Source organism: Lynx rufus, unplaced genomic scaffold (genome assembly GCF_022079265.1).
Source record: "Lynx rufus isolate CCGP_SWC_20201006 ecotype Redwood Valley unplaced genomic scaffold, mLynRuf1.p SCAF_2, whole genome shotgun sequence".
In the NCBI taxonomy this organism is placed as follows: Eukaryota; Metazoa; Chordata; class Mammalia; order Carnivora; family Felidae; genus Lynx; species Lynx rufus.
In genome coordinates this window covers 202,524,614-202,538,828 of record NW_025814834.1, presented here as the reverse complement: position 1 = coordinate 202,538,828, position 14,215 = coordinate 202,524,614, and the positions used below count along the sequence as shown (strand labels likewise).

At 43.9% G+C, this 14,215-nt stretch overlaps 1 protein-coding gene across 2 annotated transcripts in view; it reads left to right on the top strand.

The window, feature by feature from the left end:
• The window catches only part of ARID1A (AT-rich interaction domain 1A), a 70,876-nt gene that overhangs the window by 24,050 nt on the left and 32,611 nt on the right, over positions 1-14,215 (top strand). For both annotated transcript variants that reach the window (XM_047085822.1, XM_047085821.1), the window contains exons 2-4: positions 1,522-1,734; positions 3,352-3,804; positions 5,245-5,361. In XM_047085822.1, coding sequence (XP_046941778.1) covers positions 1,522-1,734; positions 3,352-3,804; positions 5,245-5,361 — 783 coding nt within the window. The remainder of the gene's footprint in view (positions 1-1,521; positions 1,735-3,351; positions 3,805-5,244; positions 5,362-14,215) is intronic.

Below are 14,215 nucleotides of genomic sequence, written 5' to 3'. Positions count from 1 at the left end.
ATTGCTAACCTTTTTAGCTGAGATTTTGCTGTAGCCTAAGAGAATTTTGCCTCAGCTTTTTTCCTCTTGGTATTTAGAAGAATAGTTTCTGTAGCTTTTTGTCTTATCCATTTTCCTCATGATAGCTTGACTTTCCCTCTATTATAAAATAATTATGTAGTACTCTGCCCCCCAAGAAAGATATGTACAGAGAACCAGTTATCTGAATGTGCCTCCCTCCCCTTAGAGGGGTTTTGTCGTTGTTTTAAGGTCTTACACACCTTAAATTATAGAATAATTTACTAACTACAGAATAATGGAACAGGAAGGGGGACCCTAGATATAATCTAAAGTTCTTAAGTGTGGCTCCTGGACCAGCAGCATCAACATCACTGGGGAACTGTTACAGATATGTATGCAAGGCCCAACCCTGAACCTACAGAGTCAGATACCCCAGGTGTGTGGGTCTCATCAGTCTGTGTTCTAACAAGCCCTCTAGCTGATTTTGATGCAGGCTAAAGTTTGAGAACTACTGAACTCCTTAATTTGAGAGCTAATGATCTTCAGGTCCAGGGTATTAATATCTACTGCCCATTCCCAAATTAAAATTTAGTTTCCAAGTTTTGTGTCTGGTCCAAGCCTACTTCTCAACTTGGGTGTATCTATTTAAGGTGTTTAGAGACACTCCCTCTACCCCACCCCCATGCCCACATCGATATGGGTAGGCATCTCTGGCTGGGAAATGTGCTGGGCTCTATCCTATGTAGCTCCAGTAGGGTAGAGTTATGTCAGAAAGTGAATGAGCTGATTGAACTTGTCACTCAAAGAGCTGAAGGAAAGCTATACGTATAGCCAAATACTTGTGAATTGTACTTTGAGTTTCCATTATTGGTATACCTCTATGCCTTGTCCTTTAAAGAGACAAAAGTTGTAATCCTTCTTACACATTCAAACTCTTGAATATTAAAGGAGATGAACTTTTCAGTTGAGATGCCCAAGGCTCTCAACAACTGTAACTTAGCCACATTACCCATTTGGAAGAAAGCCTAAATTTAAGTGCTTGTGGCATAGTATGAACGGTCTACACATATGCAGAAAAGGGATTCTACTATTTAAAGAATGGAAACATCTAGATGCTTATGTATTTGAATTCCCAACCACAGTATTGAAGCATTAGTTTTGGTGGTGTTGAACAAGATATAGCAGCAATGTCCTCTCCCAGCTTGCAGGGCCTTTGTTCTGATTTTCTGCATCATAGAGTACATATATTCATTGCTCTATACATGGTTTTTCCCTTGGATCTCAAGTAGTACCACACTTATACAAGGTGCTTTCGTGGTGGTATTTTCATTTTGCAAATGATAAAATCAAGGTTCTGAGGAAGGTTAAGTGACATGCCCACGGGTTACTGGGTCTGTACCATTGCTTTTTCACAGTAACTGTTTTTCTATGTGGCATACAGACCTATACGCTTGGGTTTATGTTCATATTGGCCAGGGGCTATCAAAGCTTCAGGTTAATGAAATGCTTTTTATTTTGTAGCCATCCAGTCCAATGGATCAGATGGGCAAGATGAGACCTCAGCCATATGGCGGGACTAACCCATACTCGCAACAACAGGGACCTTCATCAGGACCGCAGCAAGGACATGGGTACCCAGGGCAGCCATATGGGTCCCAGACCCCGCAGCGGTACCCGATGGCCATGCAGGGCCGGGCGCAGAGTACCATGGGCGGCCTCTCTTATGCACAGCAGGTAGATGGTGACTCCAGTTACCTTAACCCTTGTTGCTGTCCATGATCTGGTCTTGAGTTATAGAATCAGAATGTGTCTCTGGCATCTAAATCTCTTGAAAGGAGGATAGACCAACTAACTCAGTTGGCTCCAGTAGGCTGCTTACAAGGCCAAGGCTGTGGGTACCATCCCCTGTGTGCTTGAAGGAAAACTCCCTGGCCACAGGCTGTACAGATCTGTGTTCTTTGACCTGGCTGGCCTGCTTGTATTCACTGAGTAGTGATCTCTGGGAAGGTGGGAAGAAAGGCAGCAGCTAGGCACCTATCCACAGCTACCAAGAAAAGCCCCTCATGCCCTGAGCCCTGGGGATGGAAAAGACCCTTCACGTTTCCCAAGGCCTTCAGCATATAGCTGATTCAAAATGAATGGTTAGGAGGGACTGGGAATAGAAGAGAAGGGGAAGACCGAACCATAACGATGCTAACAGTGCTGTTATAAATGTTAAGATTTCCCTCATCTCCTCTTGTCTGGCCATCTGCACCATTATCTTTTTATTGTCATTTTTTTGTTTTGACAGCATTTTCTATCATTTATATTTGAGTAATACTCATACTGAAAATGGTGATGGACAGAATATAAAACCTAACTTTACTTCTAAGACTTTAAAGTATGCTCTTAAATATAGAAAATAGGATACTGTCACTTTGGGGTTTTTTGTTGTTTGTTTTATTTTGTTTTCTTCTGTTTGGATTTTTTTTCCAATGAGAAAACAGAGGAAAAGATGGGTAGATATTATTAGGTTGGTTGTTTTTTGTTGTATTTTGGTTTTGCCTGCTTACCAAATATATCCCCAGTGCCTAGAATCATGCCTAGTACAAGTAAACAGGTAGGCTTTCAGATATTTTTTGAATGAAGACTAAATGAAAAAGAGAGCCCGAGTAGCTTAGAGATTTGCACACTGTCTGGGTGACTAAACCCAGTTTTTTTTTTTTGTTTTTTTTTTTTTTCAACGTTTTTTTTTTTTTATTTTTTTTTATTTTATTATTTTTGGGACAGAGAGAGACAGAGCATGAACGGGGGAGGGGCAGAGAGAGAGGGAGACACAGAATCGGAAACAGGCTCCAGGCTCTGAGCCATCAGCCCAGAGCCTGACGCGGGGCTCGAACTCACGGACCGCGAGATCGTGACCTGGCTGAAGTCGGACGCTTAACCGACTGCGCCACCCAGGCGCCCCTAAACCCAGTTTTCAGTTGGCTGAGCCAGGCTGCTGTTGACTATTCGTTGTGGCTAGGGTGCAGATTCCTAGCACTTACAAAAACAGTCTAGGCCATGATAAAAAGAGTAGGTTCATTGGTAAAAACAGCTGCTCTTGAACTCTTGTAAGTTGCTCAAATATTAAATAGTGTAAATTTTCTGTGGATGAATGCATTCTACTTGTAAACAAACCAACTAGTAACCCAGCTTGGCTGTCCTTCCTGGCTCAGTTGAGAGAGGGATGGTAGGAGAAACCATGGGCCTTCTAAGTGGGAGGCTTGGCTTGCCTGCTTTCTATACCCATCCTTAGGGCGTAGCTTCTGACAGAATACCTTTCTTCATCCAGAAGAGTCTGTGCTAAAAGTATCCTTTCCTTTCCTACAGATTCCTCCTTATGGACAACAAGGCCCCAGTGGGTATGGTCAACAGGGCCAGACTCCATATTACAACCAGCAAAGTCCTCACCCCCAGCAGCAGCAGCCACCCTACTCCCAGCAGCCACCATCCCAGAACCCTCACGCCCAGCCTTCCTATCAGCAGCAGCCGCAGTCTCAGCCGCCACAGCTCCCATCTTCTCAGCCTCCCTATTCCCAGCAGCCATCCCAGCCTCCACATCAGCAGTCCCCGACTCCATACCCCTCCCAGCAATCCACGACGCAGCAGCACCCCCAGAGCCAGCCCCCCTACTCACAGCCACAGGCACAGTCTCCCTACCAGCAGCAGCAACCTCAGCAGCCAGCCTCCTCGACGCTCTCCCAGCAGGCTGCGTACCCTCAGCCCCAGTCTCAGCAGTCCCAGCAAACTGCCTATTCCCAGCAGCGCTTCCCTCCACCGCAGGTAAGGCACCTCTGCCTTTCATCCTTCCCTACATGTGACCACAGGCAACTCGGGGATTGGTTGTCCCGAGAACTTTGCCATACAAATTGGTTCTCAAATGTGCACTTAAAAACCAATTAAACTCTGGGTAAACATGCTAACTGGATTGATTGAACTAATAAAGGCATAACCTTAACTGCATAAAAACCTGTACCTTTCCTTACTGATGAAGAAATAGGGCAATGGAAAGTTGCATAGACGGATAAGAAATTAAAGATAACGGGACTGTTTTTTGTTTGTTTGTTTTTTATACTAGCGTTCAGAACTTGAACATCTAAGTGAGTTTGGTCTTTTTTAAAAACAGTTGCTTTGGGAGGCTGTACTGTACATTCATTCCAACTGCCATTACATTCTGCTATTGCTCAAGGTATTTCGGACCCCTTCATTTGAAACTGCCATCAGAGCTGACATCACATAGCTTAGAATATTCTCCATGGTGGCGAGTCCTTTCATTTGTTGAAGGTGGATTTGATTTTAGGAAATAGCTAACATTCATTTGTAGTCATGTCTGTGAACAAGGTAGGTGATAAAGCTTAAAAATAACAATTTGGGTTTTATTCTTTAAAAAGCAAAAAAGAGAAGAAGTGACCGAGTGGTGACAGATCCACTAAAGATTCTGTGCATTGATAGCATTATTGGAATGAATATCTCATCCTAAGGCAATGTCTTTGAAGGAAGCAGGACTCATTTTATTTTTTTTTATTTTATTTTATTTTTTTTTAACGTTTATTTATTTTTGGGACAGAGAGAGACAGAGCATGAATGGGGGAGGGGCAGAGAGAGAGGGAGACACAGAATCGGAAACAGGCTCCAGGCTCCGAGCCATCAGCCCAGAGCCTGACGCGGGGCTCGAACTCACGGACCGCGAGATCGTGACCTGAGCTGAAGTCGGATGCTTAACCGACTGCGCCACCCAGGCGCCCCAGCAGGACTCATTTTAATGCGGAGGGATTTTTTTTTTTAATTAGTCTCATTCCTTGATACATAAAATTATAGTTAGCCATACTTCAACATTTAACTCGAAGAAACAACACTCTGTGGTGATAAATGGTCAGCAGTGCCATTCAGAAAGAGTCTTACATCCATTTTGACAAGTCCTTTTTTTTTTAATCCAACCAACAACTTTATTTTTTTAATTCCAATTAGTTCACAGTGTTCTATTAGTTTCAAGTGTATATTAATAGCGATTCATCAATTCCGTACATCACCTGGTGCTCCTTGACATGTGTCTTAAGAGCCACACCTTGTATTTTTCTGCCTTCAGATAATATTGCGGGCAATTGGGCAGTTTCTTGCTCTCACTGGCTCTCTGTGAGACAGCCCCATAGCCCATTAACCATGAAGCAAGCTTGCCTGGTTTATCAGTACCAGGCCTTCACAGCTTTTGTTTTCTTATTTTAGGAGTTATCTCAAGATTCATTTGGGTCTCAGGCATCCTCAGCCCCCTCAATGACCTCCAGTAAGGGAGGGCAAGAAGATATGAACTTGAGTCTTCAGTCAAGACCCTCAAGCTTGCCTGTGAGTATTCTTGCCAACCTCTAAAAGATGTTGGGGCAGAGAGGAAAGCAAAGAAAACTGGTTTCTGGTTGGGTGTTTTGGTGGTATGACCTAAATAAACAATGAGCTATTCCTTGAATTCAGGTTGAAAATTCTAAATAGGAATTTATGGACTGACCTTGTGGAATGTCTGTTTTGGCTCCCTGCCTGGAGAATAAGTTTGTGATCTCTATTTAGAGTTTTTTTGGTTTGGGGTTTTGTTTTTTAAATCTTGGACTCTGCGGCATGGGCCAGGTGAGGGACAGAGATGATGAAGATGTTGGAAGCACTATGTGCTCTCCACCAAAGGGGAGAGAAGTCTCAGGGATGTTTTCACCTTACTTTTCAGGGCTTAATTTTTAGGTTTTTGTTTCAATGTTTAGCTAGGAAGTATGATCTGGGGGTGCATTCAGCATGGATTATTGCATTGAGCATAGACTGAGTAAAAGTAGTTTTTCTGGTTGTTTTGTGTGAATAGGTGCTTTTGTCTAGTTAAGTGCTTGGTGCCCAGATGCTTGATTGGTGTTTATGGATGGACCGACTGTATCCTGAGAACAGCAGTACAGTCTGCTGATGAAGAGCTTGGGCTGTGGAGCCATTGTTCCTCAGTCTACCTTTTGACTCTGCCACTAACTGTAGCCTTGGGCAAGTCACTTAACCTTGCCATGCCTTAGTTTTTGCATCTGTAAAATGAACCTTAAAGTACCCACTTTGTGGGGTGGTTACTAACGTGAGATAAGTTAAAATAGAGTGCTTATGAATATCTGACCCTACATAAATGTCAGATATGATCATCGTCACTTCTGAGGGCATAGAGACTCTACATGATACCTGAGAGACGGCACCAACTAGTTAACAGTAGACTGGTTCTGGGAACATTTGCCCCAGATCTTAGCTCTGGTGCTATATGTAGGCAAGTCAGTGAGACTCTGAAAATTAATCTGGGCACAGGAATAAAATGGGCTGCTCTGAAATCTAGTTAAGACAGTAGGTATGAAACCCTCCATGGCAAATCGTGCTTCAGTTATTAGTAAATAGGAATTCAGCCACATGTATCTAGATAAAAGTCTTTTGAAATTTTGATTCTACTCAGATTTGAAGCCTGTCTCTTCAGTTATTCTGACTTGGGAGAAAATGGTTTCTGGATCTTTAAGGAAGAGGTAGGAAGCAGGAACTCTGTTCATCATGAAGCCTCTCAGGGCTTCCCCTGAAGATCTCTGAGCCATGACCTGAGTAGGGCAAGATCTGCGGAGTCCCTGGGTACCTGCTGTGCAGGCATCCCAGGCCAGGACAAGTAGCCACTGTCAGATGGGAGTCTGAGACCCTTGACTTTCTCAGTTGAGGAACTGGGTGAGGATGTGTCTGAATAAGGCAGTCCCTTTTTGTTCCCTTTTCACAAACGTCTGTCGCAATCCTTTTCTGCATCCTGAACCTCACTGGAACGTGTTTTTTAACCTGATTCAGTCAGAAATGTGTAACCACTCCCTCATCATCTGTGGTCTGTAGGTAAATCTTGGTGAGGTGCTACTGTGGCAAGAAACCAAATCAGTGGGTTTTTGCCGGTGCTTTAAGTTGCTCCCCGTCAAAAAGTTTCTGCTTGCTCCTAGTAAGCTTTGAACAGAACTGTATTTGTTGTTTTTTAGTCCTGGGAAGCCTAGCATACAAACATGTTGCATGTCTTCTAACGGTTGAGAGCCTTGAGCCAGAGCTTCTGATTTGACCTGCTGAAGGGAGGGTGCTGGCAGCTTTGTGGGCCCAGGGGAGGATTGTTCCTGGGCAGCCTATCACAAGCAGCATTCCCAAGCTCAGGCTTCTACTATAGATTCATCCAAATGGGTCATTTGCTCTCTGGTAGAAGCTCTATGTGGGAGGTGAGCTGGCTGGGTTATTGGCATCTTGTTTGTTGAATTGCTTTTTATCCCTCTGCTACTTGGACTAAGAAACAAAAGGTGGTTATTCTTTGAAATTTTGGTTTGATGCCAGATTTGCCTAGCCAGGCTGGGAAACCGTCACATCTGAAGAAAGGAGAAGTTGGGATTCCCTAGAAGGGGCCCTCTCTTTTCTTAAGCGGTTGTGTCAGGGATCCCTAGGTTTCCCAGTGTATTCCTTCACTCAGCAGATGTCTAGGGGGCACCTCTTTGTGTGTGGCTCCAGAACAGTAGCTAGCAGCTGACTGGAGGGCAGCCTTTCCAGTTTTCCACATCACCCTCTTCGCTCATTCACCTTACCCACTTAGCCTTAAAAGCATTATGATTGTGACCCTTGATTTAAAGACTCATTATGGTTTCTGATCCTGATTATTACAAAAATTAGATTTTGAGGAGTTTTTGCTCAGCTATTAATGCCAGACCATTTAGCTGCTATTATCCTGATTATGTTATCCCTCTATTTAAAACCTCTCAGTTATTTTTCATTAATCTTAGAATAAAATCCAAAATCCTTAATATTACATAGGCTGCCCCCTGCTTCTGATTTAGATCTGGAATGAGGCCTGAGACCTTGCATTTCTAACAAATCACTTGATGCTGCTAGATCAGGGATGGCACTTTGAGAACTTCTGTTTCATCCTTTTTTTTGCTCTTTGCCTTGCTGTCGACTTCCTCTCAGTTTTTATAAGGCCCCATGCTTTTTTCTGCTTCTGGACCTTTGCACAGACCCTTCCCTTGCCTAATACACATTTCCTCCTAATTCTTGTTCATATTTCAGACTACATATTTAAGATTATTTCCTCAGAAAACTCCTTCCTAATCAAGTGTCAAAACTCAGCTTAAATAACTTCTGCGATGCCCTCACGGACTGAAGTCAGTTTTTATTTAAAAAACAAAAAACAGGGGCACCTGGGTGGCTCAGTCGGTTAAGTGTCTGACCTTGGCTCAGGTCATGATCTTGCAGTTCACGAGTTTGAGCCCCGCATTGGGCTCTGTGCTGACAGCTCAGAGCCTTCTGTGTCTCCCTCTCTCTCTGCCCCTCCTCCACTCACGCTCTGTTTCTGTCTCTCAAAAATGAATAAATGCTAAATAAATGAATGAATGAATGAATGAATGAAACAACTCTGCAATATTTAAGACCTATTAAAGATACAAAGAGGGGCTCCTGGGTGGCTCAGTCGGTTAAGTGTCCAACTTCGGCTCAGGTCATGATCTCGCAGTTTTGTGAGTTTGAGCCCCACACCAAGCTCTGTGCTGACAGCTCAGAGCCTGGAGCCTGCTTCCGATTCTGTGTCTCCCTTTCTCTGACCCTTCCCTGCTCACTGTCTGTCTGTCTGTCTGTCTCTTTCAAAAATAAATAAACACTAAAAAAAATTAAAAGATACAAAGAATGATTCAGCCTGAGGACCCATCGTTAGCAAGCAAACCTTGCTGACATAGGTAAAAGCACCTTATATAGCTCTCTGAGATCGCTTCCCCATCCTTGTACCAAGGGAAACACTGTCCAATATCTGAGGTTTCTTTCCTTCATGTCACTAGAGCAATTTGCTGATACCTCTACTTACTTGGGTCTCTTCCACTTGATGGTAAGCTTCTGGAGGGCAGGCACTGTGTTAATGACCTATCTACCCCTAATATCTATCACATGATGCCCCAGACCAGTGGTTCTCTACCTTGGCTGCATGTCAGAAATGCCTGGGGAACAAATGATCTTTAAAATCCAGTGGCCAGGGTTCAGAGTTCTGAATTGTTTGGCAGGGGGTGGGGCCTGTCCCAGGTGACTGTGATTTGCAGCCCTGGTAGAAATCCACTAATCCAAACTGTGTCAGGTTCCTTTGCTAAAATAGACTGTCTTAGCACCCATGTTTTTTCGTCAGTATCTTTCTCAAGTGTAATTTCAAATTTAAATAAGTGTTACTTATTTAACACAAACTCATGAGGGCTGACTGTCTTGTTCCTTGGCATCCTAGTGCCTGGCATAAAGTAGGCTCCACTGAGCAGCATCTATTACATTGTTCATTCACAAAGTGTATGTCTGACAGGGGACAGCTTGACCATATTATAAGATTGTTGTTTTCACTACTAGGGCAAGGCAGGTATCACAACCTGTTACAGGAAAGCCCAAACTCCATGGTAGAGGGTGGATTAATTTATTTGTGCTTCCTGACAGTGGCCTTAGGAAGAAATGGGGTTAGGGTTTGTCATCTGTCTTGTAAAATAGCAACTACTTCACCTTATGGTAAGAAGGTTCTTGGGGTGCCTGGGTGGCTCAGTTGGTTAAGCATATGACTTTGGCTCAGGGCATGATCTCACGGTTCATGGTTTTGAGCCCCACATTAGGCTCTGTGCTGACAACTCAGAGCCTGGAGCCTGATTCAGATTCTGTGTCTCCCTCTTTCTCTTTGCCCCTCCCCCGCTGTTTGTTGTTGTTGTTGTTTTTTTTTCTCTCTCTCTCTCTGAAAAATAAATAAACATTAAAAAAAAGACAAGAAGGTTCTTGTAAGGGATGGGTGAACAAGCAAACAAAATGGGTTTGTTTGGGGTTTCTTTAGTTTGGGGCAAAATCTTTAAGGGTCTCGTCTGAAAATTGGTATCTGACTTTTGATTATAATCATTTCTGGGAATGGCTTGGAGTTGCAGCTTTTTTTTTTTTTTTTCAATGTTTATTTATTTTTGGGACAGAGAGAGACAGAGCATGAACGGGGGAGGGGCAGAGAGAGAGGGAGACACAGAATCGGAAACAGGCTCCAGGCTCTGAGCCATCAGCCCAGAGCCTGACGCGGGGCTCGAACTCCCGGACCGCGAGATTGTGACCTGACTGAAGTCGGATGCTTAACCGACTGCGCCACCCAGGCGCCCCGGAGTTGCAGCTTTAAAAGCTTCTGTTTGGGGTGCCTGGGTGGCTCAGTCGGTTGAGCGTCCAACTTCGGCTCAGGTCATGATCTCGCAGTCTGAGTTCAAGCCCCGCGTTGGGCTCTGTGCTGACAGCTCAGAGCCTGGAGCTTGCTTCAGATTCTGTGTCTCCCTCTCTCTCTCTGCCCCTTCCCTGCTCATGCTCTGTCTCTGTCTCAAAAATAAATAAAAACTTAAAAAAAAAAAATAAATAAATGAAAGCTTCTGTTTAAGTGATTCATTCAAGTGTATGTGGTTTCCCTAGAGAAGCTTCCCAATTTTTTTTCTTACTGAGGCACATTTGTAAATTTACATTTTAGTCTTGAAATTTTACTTGGAATACAATTTGCATTCAGCGGTGGAAAATAGATATAGAATTGAAAATCCAGATCTAGAAAGGTTAGCTAGATCAGTGCTTCTCAAACTTTAGCATGCACTAAGAATCATCTGGAGATTAATTAAAACACAGATTACTGACCTCTACCCAGAGATTCTGGGTGTAGAGTGGGACCTAACAGTTTTCGTTTCTGGCAAGCTCTCAGGTGGTGCTAGAGTTCTAAAAACCATACTTGAATAATAGTGAGCTTAGGTAGCCCTTCGAAAGGGGAAGAAAAAAATCAAAAGACTAGGAAGCCACAATGGTAACTTGAATAACAGTGGTGACTTAAACTGTAGTTTGACTCTTGGTGATCTGGAGGGGAAGGCTGTGACTTGAAAAAGGTGGAGAGAAAAGAGACTTGGGAGAAATAGTCTGCCCACAGTTGTGGGCTCAGTGCAGTCTATTCCTGGGGTAGGGCATCCCTTGCACTGCCAACACCACCCTGGGAGTTCTCCGCTCTGTGGCACTCGTCACTGAAGCCCTTCTAGAAGTTGGCCACCAAATCCCAGTCTACCTCAGAAATGGCTTTTGGATCTGGTTTCCCCCGTCCTACCCATTGCCTTTTTTTTTTTTTTTTTAAGTCCCCTGTTTCTTCTCACCTAGTGTCTTCCCCCCAGACTCCCAGCTGTTCTACTTCTTTTCCTTCCAAGTCTGTCATTGTAATCATCTTAAAAAGTCAAATCTGGCAAGTTAACATTACTGCTTTAAAAGTCTCTGGCTAGGGGCGCCTGGGTGGCGCAGTCGGTTAAGCGTCCGACTTCAGCCAGGTCACGATCTCACGGTCCGTGAGTTCGAGCCCCGCGTCGGGCTCTGGGCTGATGGCTCAGAGCCTGGAGCCTGTTTCTGATTCTGTGTCTCCCTCTCTCTCTGCCCCTCTCCCGTTCATGCTCTGTCTCTCTCTGTCCCAAAAATAAATAAACGTTGAAAAAAAAAAATTAAAATAAATAAATAAATAAATAAAAGTCTCTGGCTACCTGTTGCCTGTAGGTTTAAGGCCAAGTGTGACATTCAAGTTCTTTTGTGATCTGGAGGATGAGAATATTAAAAAAAAAAAAAAAAAAAGTGAGTAAGTTTCCTGTCCCTGGAGTAAAAGCTAGCACACTGTTTGCTGTGGGCATTCTATAGAAGGCAGACAGGCATTAGACAAGGGTTAGACTTTGATGACTTTGATGACTTCTGAGGCAGCCTGTGATTCTGAATATGACGTGGTTGCTACCCTCAAGGATCCTTCTCTGTTTCATTAGTAAAACAGGTAGAAGAATGTATACCTGAATGTCATAATGGATACTGCCAAGTTTGGTTAAGTCAGTGGTCATTATGTCTACATAGTTGAGGGAAGACATCATGGCAGAAGTTTAGAATGACCTAGATATGGAGATACTTGGGTGGTTAAAAAAGAAAAGTATAGCCTGAGCAGAGGCCAGGTGGGGGTGGGGTATAGTATAGATGATATTAGGGGGCTGGTCAGGATCCAGCTTCCAGGGGGTGGACAGTAACAGGAAGGAAAGCTAGATTAAAGGGATTAGGACCCTGGTGGGCCAAGTAAGCCATTTGGATTTGATCTTACAGGCCTGCAGACTAGATATGGAATTAGAGCAGTAACGTGATAAAACTAATGTTATAAAAAATAATCCACTCGTGTATAGTGTGGTTTGAAAAGGGGAGAGTCTGGAAGCAAGGGCAGCAGTTAAACTGTTGAAAAAATTCTGGTGAGAGGTGTGGAGTTGTGCTCCTTTGTCTCATTTGCATAGCCAACTAGTCCCATTTATGAGGTACGCAGGAAAAAATGTATAGATCTGAGAGAAAGTGGCTTCTACTGGGTAGAAAATTTAATGATCTTGAAGGGGGTGAGGAGAAAGATCTCGTTGACGGAAAAGTTAAAAGGAAAACTCATTTTGGGGGAGAAGTTAAGTTCCATATAGTGAAACTTAAAAAAAAAATACTTATGGGTGCCTGTCTGACTCAGTCGATAGAGTATCCTACTCTTTTTTTTTTTTTCTTTTTTAAGTTATTTATTTTGAGAGAGACAGTGTGAGTTGGGGGAGGGGCAGAGAGAGAGAGAGAGGGAGACAGAGAATCCCAAGCAGGCTCCGCACTGTCAGTGCAGACCCTGGCATGGGGCTCGAACCCATGAAACCATGAGATCATGACCTGAGCTGAAACCCAAGAGTCAGACACTTAGCCAACTGAGCCACCCAGAGCATCCTACTCTTGATCTCAGGATGGTGAATTCAAGCTCCACGTTGGGTGTGGAGCCTACTTAAAAAACAAGACAAAAACATATGCTGAGTTGCTAATTGGAGAGAGGAGACTGCAACTTGGGAAAGAGCTGAGACTAGATAGAATTGGAGAGCTGTGTGTATAGTGATTAACAGTTAAACTGTGGCCTGAAGGAGGCCTCCCAGCCCATGGCTTACGGAGAGAGGAGTCAGATGGAGCCCTGGACAATGCCTGCAGTCATCTGGTAGAAGCGCCCAGCAGATAGCTGGTGAGCTCTGAGTAGGACCAGGATTGTGTCATATTTATGGAAGCCAAAGGCGAGGGGGAATGGTCCACATCGAATTTATATTTCAAGGAATATAAAGTGGGATCTGTCATGAAGCAGGTTATTGGGATCCTTTTTAGGTGTGGAGAGGACCTGGTTTCTGAGGGCTGGAGGAAAAGGAAATTCAGGGAAAGGTATAAAGGTAAAGAACACTCTTGAAAGGTGTTGGGGGGTGGGGGCGGTGACAGCTGAATCAGCCCAAATTCCTCCACTTCATGTGAAGACCCGCATGTGTATACTGTAGATAGGAAGAAGGTTGAAGATGCTGGCAGAATATTAGGAGGGTGTAAACAGACTTATCTCTCAAGAGTTGTGAAAAAAAAGGCATCAAGGGCACTCACTGGGTTAGCTCACAAAGGACACTGTACCCTTGACTGGAGAAGTTTTAGAGGCCAGTGTTGAAGAGCTGGATCATACTTGTTTCTTCTCATTAGGTAGGAATGGAGGTTATGGATGCTGGGAATGAGGTGGAGAATAGGATTAGGATTTTTTTTTTTTAATTTTTTTTTTCAACGTTTTTTATTTATTTTTGGGACCGAGAGAGACAGAGCATGAACGGGGGAGGGGCAGAGAGAGAGGGAGACACAGAATCGGAAACAGGCTCCAGGCTCTGAGCCATCAGGCCAGAGCCCGACGCGGGGCTCGAACTCACAGACCGAGAGATCGTGACCTGGCTGAAGTCGGACGCCTAACCGACTGCGCCACCCAGGCGCCCCAGGATTAGGATTTTTAATGTCTGTTAAGTTATGTACAGATTTTTTTTTTTAATCACCTGGGTTTTCAAGCCCTTTTTAAGACTTTACTTATTAACACTACAGCTATTAGCACTCATGTTTTACTACTGTCAAGACTGTTGGGAGCTTGGGTTACAGTGATCTAGAAAGAAGAAATGGGAGGGAACTACGTTGTTTCTGTAGCATCCAGATCTTAAGACGGTAGGAGTGAGGCCAGGAAAGGAGCTATAGGCAATACCAATCCTCCTAGAAGAGCAGGAATTGAAATGTAATGAGTAACCACTCCTTTTTTATGTTAGAAGAAACTAAGGGTCAGAACTAGGATTTGAATCCAGCTCTCTCTGGTATTTCAGATGAA